We start from the raw sequence: 15,191 nt of genomic DNA on the forward strand, positions 1-15,191 counted from the left end.
GAACTACTGGAAACGTATTCTACATGGGAGTCAGCTGAAAAGGTTGAGAAATCTGCTGGTATGCCCATGAAATCAAGCAGATTTACTTCTGAGATTGCAAAGGGGGGTAGATTATCAAAAAACAGCAGCTTAAATTTATGCTATTGTGACTGTCCCAGTTTATACATATCCTGGATGCCATAGTATCCATTCTGCCTTTGGTATTAGTGTTTACAAGTGGGGCCTGCAACAAAATGTTGCAGTGCAGAGTGATCCCTGTTCAGGATTCCAGCCATTTTATTCCCCAACCCACATGGACACCTGTCCCCCCTCCCCAACAGTCAGTCAGCATTCTGTGTCCCCCCCAGTTTTTTAAAAATTATTTTTAACTTCTGCAAAACTCAGGATTCCCCCTCCCCAAGCCTGCCTCTTGTAGATGGGTGGTGTCATTTTGGCTACATAATGGTGCTTGTGCCCCTTAACATTAGAAATAGAGGGAATGGTGATTAAATAGTTGGGTAGAAAGATTCAAAGAATGCATTTTCCATTAGTTTCCAATCTGTTTGTCTTTTCTCTCTCTCTTTTTCCCTCTCTCTCTCTCTCTCTCTAGGAAAATCTCCCAAAGGAAAGAGAGTGACCAGGAAACAGGATTGAAGTGTCCTCAGCACCATCCTCCAGAAGCAATGCTCTAGGAAACCTTTCCACCATGAAGGGCTTAGGAGATAACAGAAGCCGCCATCTTTCTGATAACCTGGACTCCCCTCAAGACTCTCTTTATGCCACCCAAGACAGGAACCCTTATCTCCTCAGCCCCACAGATTCCTACACAATGGACCCTCGATTTCCCACACCAAACTCCCTCCACAGCGATTGCCTCCTTCCACTCAACAACCAGATTTCCAACAGCAGCACATTTCCACGGATCCATTACAATTCCCATTTTGAGGTACCAGATGAGAATCCCTTCCCAAGCCATGCCCAAGCCACCAAGATCAACAGGCTCCCAGCCAACCTCCTAGACCAGTTTGAAAAACAACTGCCCATCAACAGAGATGGCTTCAGCACCCTCCAGTTCCAAAGGACCTCTGACCCCAAACACCGGAGTGAGAGCCCCGGGAGGATCCGGCACTTGGTTCACTCAGTCCAAAAGCTTTTTGCCAAGTCACAATCCCTGGAGGGTGCCTCCAAAGGCAGCATGAATGGCAAGAAAGGCACTGAGGACTCAAAGCAGAACCGCAGGAGCAAGAGCAAGGACCGCGCAAAAACCACTGAGACTAAACGCAGGACCAGATCCAACATATCGGGCTGGTGGAGCTCAGATGACAATCTAGACAGTGACACCTGCAACTATCGTAATCCTATGGGCCTCATGACTCTTGGCAGACAGCCTGATCACAGCCAGCCTAGGTACTTCATGCACGCTTACAACACAATCAGCGAACACATGCTGAAATCCTCTAAGAGCAATAATGACCTCAAGGTCACCCCCTGCACCAACATCCCCATCAGCAGCGAGTCCAACTACATCAAGAGAGGCTCCTGGTCCACACTGACACTCAGCCATGCACGGGAAATGTGCCAAAAGGCTTCCGCTACCATTGATAGAGCTTTGCTGAAATCCAAGTCCTGCCACCAAGATTTAGCCTATCAGTACTTGCAGGTGGGTGTTCTGCTTGGGTCCTTCTTCCAGTTATATGAATGTTTCATAAAGGGCACTCAGATTCAGTGTGGCCAAAAGTGTTGTTTGCAGGAGAGTAACAGGGTTGTAGTAAAATTAATCATTCATTCTATGTGTCCATCAATTCAAGCTGTCCTACCCTGCATAGGCAGAAATAGAGCTAGATGGGAATTTTACAATAAGCTTTCATATTAAGGTGAGAATCATGAGGAAATTTTCTAGTCTGACCTTTTCTATTATGACAGAAAAAATATCATAGGATGCCTCCAGACTGTCAGTATTTTGCAAGAAGAATTCAAGCGCATACTGTAACTTTGGGTCTGCACATTGAATGTGCATTAAAGTGCTGGGGAAATGCATTAAAAACTGTGGAATGAAGAAATTATTACCATGAAGATAGGTAAACACAAGTAAATCCACAAGTAAATCAAGATGAATGCTCACATAATCACTTGTGTAAGCACATCAGGATGAATATTAAACAAATAGAAGAACCCAAAATGCTAAAACACAGAGGACCAATCCAGTAAAAGTAAACCCTAACAGCCTAATCAGGTTGCATGTCCTCTTTAAAGCAATGAAGTAGGACTGAGCCGCATCTAATACAAGCTCCATTGTGGACTTCAGTGGGTTTCCATCATGACTAGCTTTTGCTGGATATTGCTTGTTATTATTTATTTATTTATTTATTTATATCTCACCCTTCCTCCCAGAAGGAGCCCAGGATGGCAAACAAAAACATTAAAAGCACTCTAAAACATCATAAAAAACAAAAGACTTTACAACATAGTAAAACAAAACATCTTAAAAATATTTTTAAAAGCTTTAAAAACATCTTAAAAAGCAATTCCAACACAGTGTGTGTGTGTTATGTGCCTTCAAGTCGATTACAACTTATGGCGACCCTGTGAATCAGCAACCTTCAATAGCATTTTTTATAAACCACCCTGTTCAGATCTTGTAAGTTCAGCTCTGTGGCTTCATTTATGGAATCAATCCATCCCTTGTTTGATCTTCCTGTTTTTGAGACACAGACATTAAGTGTGGAGGACTGGGGTTTACCATCCATTAATTGTATTTTGCTAAAGCATATTGTTATGGAACAGGGATAAAGAACCTGTGACCTTCTAGATATTGTTAGACCCCAACTCCCATCAGCCCCAGCCAACTTGATCAATGGCCAGGGATGATGAGAGTTGTACATCAAGCAACATCCAGAAAAAAAGAAAAGAAAAAATATATTGCAGCCTTTCCCTATCAAATGTACTGCCTTTTAAGGGAGGCCTACTTCTCAGTCTAAGACAACAATAAACCTGTGGCAACCTAGAAACAACTCCCTAGAACATCCCCGTTAAATTAGTCCATCAGTGTGATTTTATTGGAGGGCTGCAGTGTTTGAAACTGTACTAAATGAAATGATAGAAGTAGATTGCAGGCAGTAACATTTAACAAGCCAGTAAAGCCTTTGTCTACCAAATATGTTGGAGCAGCTATTTCTACCTAGAGAATCCCTTATGAGCCTTTGCCGTGATGCCTGTGACGTTTCCCATGAAGTTACATGCACTATTACCCACCGTGGACACAACATGAATTTGTTAAAAATCAAAAGACTGTGTCTTCATTATGTGAGTGTCCACACTTCCGCACTCCCAGTTGGAAAGAGATTTTATTTATCAAGGGCCAGTTTGATAAGGGTTAAAAAGAAAGTCTTTTGCTATGAACAGAAAAGCGTTATTGGAATAAACTACTAGCTGATGAATGATTGCTTCTTTTTAAGAGTTGCTGTAACACAGAGGCTAAGAAGGTGAACTGTGAACCAAAAAGTTTCCTATTCAAATTCCACCTCTGCTAATTTAGTAAAGACGTCACAGGCAAATTATTGCCTCTGCTGCCATGCCCTCTCCAATGTGGGGATAGTAATATTTGGTCTCACTTGCAGGATTGTTAGGAACATTGGAAGCTGCTTTATGACAGTTCATACCATTTGTCCATCTAGCCTAGTATAGTTTTATCTGACTGGCAGCTGCTCTCTGGGGTCTCAGGCAAAGGTGTTTGACATCACCAGCTATATAATCCTTTTTTTAGCTGCCAAAGATGCCAGGAATTGAATTCATGTCCTCCATTTAGGACAATGCATGTACTCTACCACTGATCTATGATCTACCACTCTACGGCCACCAAGCTATAAATAAACCTGTTGTAAGGAATACTAAGATAATACCAGAGTAAGTTCAAGGTGCTGGCTCTGACATATGAAGCCCTATACAGCTTGGGACCAGGATACCTAAAAGATCGCCACACCCCTTATATTCCCAGCTGATCCCTGTGCTCTTCAGGTGAGGGTCTCCTACAGATACCATTTCATCAGGAGGTCCATCCTGCACAACAAAGAAAGACGATCTTTAGTGTTATGGCACCTGCCCTTTGGAATGTCCCCCCTTAAACATTAGATAGGTGCCATCTCTCTTGTCTTTTCAGCACCTACTGAAGACCTTCCTCTTTCAACAAGCCTTTTAAGTAGAAACCTTATCCCAGTCTGCATCTGTATTGGAATTGTTTTAGATTGTTTTAGATGTTTTATCTCTTGTGTGTTTGTCACTCTGGGCTCCTTCAGGTGGAAAGGCAGGATATACATTTAAATGATGATGATGATGATGATGATGATATACATGACAAGCTTTGAGCACTAATGTGCTATGTGATTTTTTTTCAAAAATGATGTAGTGCTGCTGATGGCCCTAGTTTATATCCCTTGTATAACATGTATATAACACTGAAAACTGTGGGATAAAGAAATGATTAACAGGAAGACATGTAAACACTGCTCAAACAAAACAGGATGTATACTCATTGTTACATAACCACTCCATCAACAAACAAGAACAAATACTCCATAAAGACCAGACAAAGAAAACCAAGCCATTACACACCTGTAGAATAATATAAAAATGCAATTTGTCCTCAGGATGCAATAATCTGAACTTTCTTTATGAACATTAAAGTGTATTATTAAGAGTGCAGTGTAAAAGGCTGTCGTGGACATTGGCTACCCCCGCTTTTGTGGAGATGAGTTATGGGGAAACTAGTCCTATATGCTTGGTGCGTATGTGCATGTTTTATTTCCTGCAAGTCAAGTTAGGGAGAGGCTAAACTCAGTTGAGAACATACTTAGGAAAAGTATCATAATTTGTATTTTACGTTCCTTTGTATCTAAACATTGCAATTACAGACAAGCACAGAATATTCCCAACTGACTGACATTCAATGAAAGATACAAGGAGGATATCAAAGCTGTTTATAAATAATTCGCAGCAGAGGCCCTTGCGAATCTCCTCACTCTGGCCTGTTACTGCAATCAATTGGCCAAGCCCTTGAAGTGTGGAAGAAGTTTCTTGTTTCTTGGTGGGCTTTGTCTGCTTCCCTGGAAGATGCACTTGAATGACAATGGGATCTTGCATATAAGTTTGTCATGCAATAGAGAAAGGGCTTCTGAGTTGCTGGATAATTCCGGGTGTGATTCCAGTTTATGCAGATTGTGACCTATTTGCATAATAGTTAACCATATACTTTCTACAAAACCCAAAAGGGTCTGAAGCTTTGCCTCAGAGTTGCCCCCAGGCAATGTTATCCATACAATCCAAGGGACTGGGGCTAGTTCAAGTGCCCTGCTAAGCAGTTTTTGCAGAGGTTTTAAAACTCTGAAAAGGTCCTTTGTCTTGGGCTTCCATTTGAAGCAGTGGAAGATTCAGCCCCATTTCCCAATCCAGTTGTGGGAGTCAAACTAGACAAGATGCTACTTGCATGAATACAATTAACATGCACTTTTTTGTTGTGTTCAATGGGAGGCATGAGCAGTCTTGAAACTGTAGGGGTGGGGGTGGGGAGGAAAGATTTAACTCTTTACCTGACCAAAAACATCCCTCTGAAGCTGCTTTTTGCATTTAAAGAGAAGCTCTCATTAGCTGCAGTGGAGACTTCTCTTGAAATGTACATAGCAGCTTCAGAGAGATTTTTGTTGGGATTTCGACAGGGAGGGAAAGAGTGAAATTTCCTCTCCTCTGTCCCCACAATCCAGAGGCACCTCAGCCTTTCACTCCACTGCTAATTACATAACAAAAAATGTGCCTGTTATCTGCATTCACAATAATATGACACAGTATCAATGTTGATACATCACCTCTATTCATTATTATTATTATTATTATTATTCCAGTAAAAAGGAAGTTTTCAAAAGAATAATTTTAATTCACCATGGGACAACTGGGCTCGCTGAAATATTCCCCCTCATTAAAAAAAAGCAGCTTTTTTTAGTTTGATATGAGTTTAACATCTTGTTAAAATCTCAAATGGAAATAGTCACAATAAGGCAGAGAGTGACAGATGGTATCACTCTGCCTTCGCCAAACCAATTCAAGAAAGCCTCTGCCAGACCGGTTTCCTTTAAAAGAGACTCAGAGTATCTATAATTTGTGAATTTCCCCTTCAATTTACGTTAAAATTGGGAGGGCAGGTATGAATGCTGTTGGCAAAAGGAATATCGGAATCTGCCTTAGGAATCTATCGGAATCTGAGTCAGGGGAGAGACACACTCGGTATTCTGCTGCTTCCAGTGCATCTGCACCTCTCTTTTCTGAAAACAGGGGCACACGACACTAGTCAAATCCCACCCCTTTTTATTATAAAACCTGGTGGAATCAGCCTGAGTGCTTTTTTTTTTAATTGCTTCAAAGAGATTTCACAACTGAGCAGCAGATCAATGCACTGCCCCTCCAAGTCTGGCCAATAGAAACACTTTGCTGTAGGCAACTAGTGTGCTCACAGCCTCAGATCATGGTCCATCTTGTTATATTGATCAGGTGAGACCGAGGATAAAATAAGTGCTTCTATATTTAATAATTCTTAAACAGTAAAACATCTGAGCTTGTTCTGTGCTAGGCCTCACTCAGTACACACTAGGGTTACCAAGTCTCCAGTTTTTGGCCAGAGTCTCCAGTTTTTGGGGGTCCCCTCCAGTTCTCTGGCTAGCACCCCTAATCTCCAGACTCTCCGCTTCAATTTTTTTTAAAATTAAGTTTCTAGGTGGTCTGGTTCCCGAGATATACACCAAAACATCAACCACCGCCCCGCGCGACTGTTAAATCTGTTTTACAGATCTTTATAACAGCTCCTAGCTCTAACTACAACTCCCATGAGGCCAATCCAGTGGCCATGCTGGCTGGGGCTGATGGGAGTTGTAGTTTAGAAAAGTAACTTTTCCAAGCTTTGGCTCTAACCCCGCCCTTCCAGGATTGTAGCTAATAAATAAAGCCAGGGTTGTTACTTGTTGATATTGGCATGCCTAGACTTAATTTCAGCATCAGAAAATGGTGGCTTGAGATTTTGCAGTTTGTGTAAATAATATGGCTTAAAGTTTTTTTCCTCTTGTGTTAAAGAGTCAGACCCTGGGCTATGAAATATGAAAGTATTTAATCCAATACTTGCTTTCCATGTACCTGGAGTAAACGCCATTGAACTCCATTAGGACTTACTTTTGAGTAGACATGTTTAGGATTGTGCTGTAAATTAATGGGACTTTTGAGTAAACATAGCACAGACTTGTGTTTGTGTTGTAAATCTTTCTGTTCCTTTCCAATCCTATTTTTAAAGCAATTAGGCAGGGTTTACCTAGGTATCACAATTTTTATTATGTAGGAAACTAATACTGATTTTTTTAAAAAATGTTGCTCAATGACCAACTGGCTTGACAATAAACTATTATATGGGGTGTATTTTTACATCTGCAAGTGTGTGTGTGTGGGGGGGCTTTCCAACAACCCTGTGAAGTAGGGTTGGTGATTAGAAACCAAGGCAGCTCACAATAAGAAATAAATCCCTTTAAAAACCAATAAACATGAAACAAGTCTAAACAATTGCAAAACAGCTTAAAGTGGCATGATTCCAAATTTTGGGTTGGGTGAATGAAGTTTATTATTTATTTTTATTTATTTATTATTTGATTTATATCCCTCCCTTCCTCCCAGTACGAGCCCAGGGCGACAAACAAAAGCACTAAAAACACTTTAAAAATCATAAAAACAGACTTTAAAATATATTAAAACAAAACATCTTTAAAAACATTTTTAAAACCTTTAACAACTTTTTTTAAAGAAAAGGTTTAAAAACGTATTAAAAAGCAATTCCAACACAGACACAGTCTGGGATAAGGTCTCAACTTAAAAGGCTTGTTAAAAGAACAAGTTCCTTATCACTTGAGGGTACAGTTTTCCCTGGTTAAGTAAGCCCCATTGAATACATTGGGACTTGCTTCTGAGTAAACAAACATAGGATTGCACTATAAATATCTTTACAAGTTGTGTAAATAATGAACATATTTGATAGTCATGCTTATATAATATTTTGTCATACTGTGTCCCAATAAGTATCCAATTTCACACTATGGTTGTACAATACTTCCTCTACATTTTAAATATGCCTTGGGGTGGTCATGGTTCTCCATTGTTTTCATCCTGAGGGCCAGATAGGCTGAGAGATGGTGAGTAGCCCATGGTCACCCACTACAGTTTATAGCTCATTTCCATTTTGAAAAATTAATTAAAACAATTTACATGCAGGCAAAATTTATTAAGTGGATTCACACAATACATGTAAAGCATATCCAACTCGCATTTAAAGCGCATTACTTCCCCTAAAGAATTCTGGGAAGTGTCGTTTCCCCCTCACAGTTATAGTTCTCACCACTCTTAACAAACTGCAGTTCCCATGATTCTGTGGTGGGATTCATGTGCTTCAAATGGGTGTTGAATGTGCTTTAAATGAATGGTGTGGATCTGCCCTAGGTATGATGTGCATTCAAGAGTGAATTGAAAAGAACAATTTTAAAAGATACTTCTTACTCTCACTAATTTCTCAGACCTCTTTCTGAAGTGAAGGGTCAAATCTGTAAAGATAAGGGCAGGGCATTCCAGGCAGGGGGTTGCCAACCCTGCTTGGAGGTGGATGTCTTTGCAGAGGATCCCTAGTCAAGCTTTACCAACAGCACAATCCAAACTATATCTACTCAGAAGTCAGTCCTGTTGAGTTCTATGGGGCTTAATCCCTTAGTAAGTGTGTTTAGAATTGTAGCCTTCAGGAGCATCCATCTTTACTCCCAAATGATCCCATCTAACATCTCCACAACACTAAGCTCCTTTGTGCCTACAGTGGCCTTCTAGTGACTGGCCTGGCCTGAAGGCACTTAAACCCTCCTTGCTGAAATCAAGTAGGCTAGATTAAATGTTCCCTACCCAGGCTCCATCTTTTAGCTAAGATTTCTATTTTAATTTCCAATCAGATATTTTTTTTAATTGTATGCTCCAAGCAACTATGATTGATGCTTAATGTATCATGCTTAATGACATCACTCGGGCCCACCCCATGACATCACTCGGGCCCGCCCCATGACATCACTCGGGCCCACCCCATGACATCACTCAGGCCCGCCCCTCAAATCTCAGGTTTTGGGATGCTTCTAACCTGGCAACCCTAGTACACACAACACTGACTAAGTCCAGTAACCAAATCAGTCTAGCTCCTCCTAGGGTAATACCCTCTAGAGAAAGTTAACTCTTTCTTTGTTGTGCATCTAACTTAAAGACATATTTCACTACACATCTAGCTCACTACTGTCTACACTGAATAGCAGCGTGGCCCTCCATGGTTCCAGACAGGGGTCTCTCCCAGTCCTACCTGGAGATGCCAGAGGTTGAACTTGGGACCTTCTACATGGAAAGCAGGTGTTCTACCATTGATCTGCAGCCCCTCCCCACTAACACAACACCCCAAGGGTCCAAAGCCAAGGATTTCAGCAGCAGGGTCTATCCTCCTTATTCCCTGAATAAGAAGCAGAGATCAGGTCAGCAACTTGCAAGCAGGGGGAAACGTCTGCTGGCCTGATCTCTACTGCTCTTCAGTATCATACTGAAGATAGCCAGAGACTGTAGGGATGCCAGATTCATGGCCTGAGACTGATCCTGTATCTTTAGGAGATGAGAAAGTCAGCCAAGTGCAGGTGTTCTTGCAACACTGTAATGAGAAAAACCACAAGGTGGGATTCTCCCTTCCCCCTGTACAACTTTTAAAGATACAGAAGACCTCTTAGAGGCCGGGCCTGGCAACCAAGAGGTCTTCTGTATCTTTAAAAGTTGTGCATTGAGAAGGGAGAATTCCCCCTTGTGGTTTTTCTCATTACAATGTTGCAAGAACACCTGCGCTTGGCTGACTTTCTCATCTCCTAAAGATACAGGATCAGTCTCAGGCCATGAACCTGGCAACCCTACCAGAGAGTATACGGCAGTTTCAATTTCACATGGCTGGAGGAGCCAACATGATACTATCTGGACTTATTTGACTACTGATGCTGTTGTGCCACCTTTGTTGCAGCTGCTCCTAGCCTGCTTTGTTACTATTGAAAATGAAATGGACTGCCTTCAAGTCAATCCCAGCTTACAGCTACCCTGTGAATAGGGTTTTCATGGTAAGCGGTATTCAGAGGGGGTTTACCATTACCTCCCTCTGAGGCTAGTCCTCCCCTGCTGGCTAGAGCCTGCCCAGCTTGCCACAGATGCACAAGCCAGCCCCTTCATTGCCTGCAACTGCCAGCTGGGGGGCAACTGGGCTCCTTGGGACTATGCAGCTTGCCCACGGCTACACAGGTGGCAGGGCACGTAACCCCTGAGCCACTCACTGTGGGGGTGATCTTTAGCTGGCCCTTGACACCCAGGAGACATGAGCGGGGATTTGAACTCACAGACTCTGGACTCCCAGCCAGGCTGTCCTCCCCACTGTGCTATACTATTACTGGGCATCAAAACATTAGGAGCTATGAGCACGCAAGTCTGAATTCCCACACACATATACCCTCCCTCACTGGGAAGATGCTCTTTTTTCCCAAGCCACTTAACTGTAGCTTTTGTCCTTTAAGAAAAGCCTTTGAATTTCAGTAGACTGAGCAGATCCTTGATTACTGTGAATAGGCCAGTTATTGTGAATGTCAACCCATCTTGTTCGAGGGAGATGTTATTGCTTACAAACATAACTTAATCATTACAATATGTTTTCCAAGGTCTCCAGCTTTGATGTCTTGCCAGGTTTTCTGATTTTTGGTACTTTACTTAACTTGATACATGAGAATCTTCGCTTTTGTCCTGAGAGGCTCATTTCTACCTTCAGTGGATTTATTTTAGGTTAATCTGCACTATCCTGTAAAGTAAGACTGAGCTATAGTATTCCCTTGCATTACCCTTATGATAATCCCTCATAGCACTATATGGAGTCCTTATGGAATGGGCTGTGGGTAGGGATGGAGGATAAATTCGATTTTGTTCACATTTAAAGCTGAATCTATGAAATTTAAACTTTTTGAAACAATATGACAACCTAAACACAATCATCTGTTGAAATACACACTAATCCAAATTTTGTAATGCAGTTCTCCAACCAACCAGTGTTTACAAAAATGCATGTATTGGGGGGAAATGTGCATAAAAATGAATACATTAGTGAAAATAGCATACAAAATAGCATTATATTAGGAGAAATTGCTTGTAAAGAAATTACATACAAAAATATGTGTATTAGGAGAAATACACTCTAGAAATGCTGAAGAATTTTCATGAGGATCTCGGGGGGGAAACCTGCACATTGCTGCAGAAATGTGGAGAACTGAATTTAAGAAACTGAAAGAACTGTTTTTATGATGTTTTAAAGTGTTTTTAGCACTTTGTTTGCTGCCCTGGGCTCCTGCTGGGAGGAAGGGCGGGATACAAATTAAATAATAAATAAATAAATAAAATAAAGAACCAAACTTGACGGATCCTTCAAATCCGTAGATGTGGGTGGTGTACTGTGTTGCTGTGGAACATTATCATTTCTCCAGGTGAGGACATGGAAAGGAGGATGCTTACTTTTCTATTTGGGGGAAGATGTGTGCACAGACTTCAGAAAATTGGGAAGATAATTTTTTATGATAATGATTTAATGTGTTTCCTCCACCTGTAATCTAAAATGGCACAATCTGTACCATATAAACTACCATATGGTTTTTGAGGGCCATTCGTTTTATTCAGAGCTTTATTGTCAAAAAACCCTTATAGAAAATCACATGTAGCAACTCTACCAGGTGGTAAAGCCTTGAAGCAACAGTGATGAGAAAGCATATTATCATTATCATTATTGTTATTATTATTATTATTATTATTATTATTATTATTATTATTATTGCACTTCCCATTAAAACATCCTTAATAGAGATGTGAAGGTCAGGGAGAAATGGAAAAATGGGGGGAGGGTTTTTTCTCGTTTTTTCCCTATTTTTTCTGGCAAAAATGAAAAAAGAATGAGAAAATGGTGGTTTTGCTGAAGTCTTCCTGTTTTTTCCTGACCTTCATATCGCTAATCCTGAAGTGATTAACAATTTTTAAAAACTTCAACAATAGACACAGAACATAAGTGTGATCGGACTCAGGGCCTATCTAATCCACCATACTGTTTTCCACAGTAGCCATGCAGAAGAGGAGAGCGGTAACCTTAACCTACTCTTGTTCCCCAATTGGTAATTCACAGCACAACCCTGCACAATGTCTGTCTACTCAGAGATAAGCCCCCTTGAGTTCACTGGGGCTTCCTCCAATAGGACTGCAGCATTTTTAAAAAGTGTTTTTAATGCATTTTTGTTTTAATGTATTTTAAAATTTGTTTTTATGATGTTTTAAAGTGTTTTAGTGCTTTGTTTGCCACCCTGGGCTTCTGCTGGGAGGAAGGGTGGGATACAAATTAAATAAATAAAGCGTACAGCTTCTAAACCTGGAGGTAGCATGTATGCGTCATGATTTGTAGCCTTTGATAGACATCCTCCAAGGTAGGATACTGTGACCTGGAATAAAATGGGCACAGAGAAAGCTCATTTCCCCTGTTGACTAATCTCTACCAGGGACGTGGGCAAAAATGGAACAGACCCATTGTCTTTGTGTTTGCCATTACATTTCATTGCTTTTAAATTTGTTGCTAGTGCCACACACGCCACTCTAGAAATTGGAAAAGTAGTGCAATGATGGAAATGACATATCTTTGCTTCCCAAGAGACTTCTGCGCCCTGAGCAGTCAGATGGAAATTGCTAGACTAGAACACAGGGCCACAGTTGTGCATTTCAGGATTATTAAAACTAGAAATGTATATGAGGAGCAATGACAAGATCAAGGTTTAGAGCTCAACCTCCCCATTCCAGAGGTCAATGCAGATTTAAGTTTTGCAGACTTAATAGGTTCAAAACTATGAGCCACAGCTTGCAAGCCTACTCCAGTGGTATGAAAAATTCTAGATGATAATTATATCCAAATCTATATGTGCCCCTTGTTGGTCTTGGCAAGATAATCTTTTTCTACCTTTCTTCCCAAATAGAAACTTAAAAGTACAAGCTGCGAAGGTTGTTGCTGTTTTTTTCTTTAAAAAAACTATTTTTACAGCTGGGAAAATAATCATGAAACAATAGATAAAATGGCCACTGCAGGAAATGTGGGAATTGATTAATTCATTATCAAAAAAGAGAAATGATGACTTAAAAATCTTAATTTGACTATTGCTAGGTTTAGGATTGGATGCTAGATTTGAGCAAAGCAGCTGTAATGTAGCTCTTAAAGAGCAGTGGCCAAAAAAAAATGGTGGTAACCATCACTGAAACTGCCACTGGATGTGGGCTGAACTGGGAGAGAATGGCAGAATATGGAAAGATAAGACAGGGAAGCAAAAGGGAATGACATTCCTTAAAAGACGACTCAATGTCCCTCGGCTGCACATCTCTTTGTAAGATTCTTCAAGGAAGGACTGTAGCTCAGTGGTAGAATATCTGCTTTGCATGCAGAAAGGCCCAGGTTCAATGCCCATCATCTCCAGGTAGTTCTGGGAAAGAACCCTGCCTGAAACCCTGGAGACCTGTCGCCAGTCTGCGTAGACAAGACAGCGTAGACAAGGCAGCATAGCTGGACCAAACGTCTGACTCAGGATAAGTCAGTTTCCCACGTTCCTGTGACCTGGAAAAAATCAGAGATGTGATCTATGCAGAGTATTTGTTTGTTTGTTAATTTATTCAACTTGTAAACTGCCCTTCAACCAATCAGGGTTCCAAACTCCCAGAGCAGTTCCCAAAATACTGGCAGAGGGGCTGGTCTGTTGCTAGAACCCACACTGCATAGTGCAGATGGGGTCTAAGTCTGGTTTAAAGATAAAGCAGAGCAGGGGCCTTGAAGTCACCCATCAACGGTTAGCAGCACCTGGTCAGCAGATTGGACAGGCACCCAAGTGACCTGCTGCCTTCCCCACTGTGGTGAGATGCAGTGCATTTCTATTTAAAATTCAGATGTTTTTTGGATTTTCATTTATACACATACATGTGCAAATGTTATGCAACTTGCTGTCCTCTTTTGTCCTCTTTTTCAGTGATGCAAACCCAGCGCATAACTGGCCACTTTATCTGCTATCCATATGTAAGCATGGGTGTCTGGGATTGCGTATGCATGGTCTTCCTGGGTCCTGGAACTCTGTATGGCCTCAGTTTCCCTGCATGGATAGTGGGGGCAGGAGAAGCCATGCACTGTCGGGGGTGAGGCCCGAGGCAGGTCCTTGCTGGCCCTTTCTAGGCACTTTCCTCCTTCATGTGAGCAATGCACGAAGGGAGCTAGAGCGTGGGCTACTAATCCTGATGGTTTTTGTTCTACCTCCACTGTTCTGCCTGCTTCTGGATACCAGTTGCTGGAAACCGCAGGAAGGAAGTGTACTCTCAGGCCCTGCTTTCAAGCTTCCCATAGGTATCTGGCTGGCCATGGTGAGAACAGGATGCTGGGCTAGAGGGGGCATTGGCCTGATCCAGCAGGGCTGTTCTTATGTTCATAGGTCAGTTGCTAAAAGAGGCCAAGCTGCAATCTGTAATAGGCAAAATAATAAGGCCTCCATTTTGCACTATGGTTGTGATCATTCCAGGAAAAGAGGAGGTGTCTGGCCAGTCTTCAAAATGGATGTCTATGGGAAAGAATTATAGGAAGCTGCCTTGTCAGGTAGAACCATTTGTCCATCTAACTTAGTATTGTCTACTCTGACTAGGAGTGGTCTCTAGGCTTTCAGGCAGAGACAGAAAGACCTTCCCCATCACTAGCCACTTCATCATCCTTTATGGAGCTGGAGATGCCAGGGGACTGAACCTGCAACTTTCTGCATGGCAAGCATGTGCTCTACTACTAGGGATGGGTGAATCTGTCTGTTTCAGGTTCTCTCAGTTTCTCATTTTTCCAATCTTAGTTCTCCACATTTCCACATCAATTTGCGATTTATTTATTTATAAAGTCCCCATGAAAATTTGTCAGCACTTTGATGCAAATTTCTCCTAATATATACATTTCAGCAAATGATAGTTTTACCTAATATTTGTATTTTCCCTAATATAAGGCATTTTCACTAACGTCTGCATCTTAATGCACACTTTACTTTAGCATCTGCATTTTTAGACAC

General features: G+C 41.4%; 1 protein-coding gene across 5 annotated transcripts in view; it reads left to right on the forward strand.

Moving 5' to 3' along the window:
• The window catches only part of LOC133387233 (disks large-associated protein 4-like), a 102,332-nt gene that overhangs the window by 55,794 nt on the left and 31,347 nt on the right, over positions 1–15,191 (forward strand). For all 5 annotated transcript variants that reach the window (XM_061631587.1, XM_061631584.1, XM_061631585.1 and 2 more), the window contains exon 3: positions 590–1,639. In XM_061631587.1, coding sequence (XP_061487571.1) covers positions 686–1,639 — 954 coding nt within the window. In that variant the 5' untranslated portion in view covers positions 590–685. The remainder of the gene's footprint in view (positions 1–589; positions 1,640–15,191) is intronic.

This window comes from Rhineura floridana, chromosome 6 (assembly GCF_030035675.1).
Source record: "Rhineura floridana isolate rRhiFlo1 chromosome 6, rRhiFlo1.hap2, whole genome shotgun sequence".
Taxonomy (NCBI): Eukaryota; Metazoa; Chordata; class Lepidosauria; order Squamata; family Rhineuridae; genus Rhineura; species Rhineura floridana.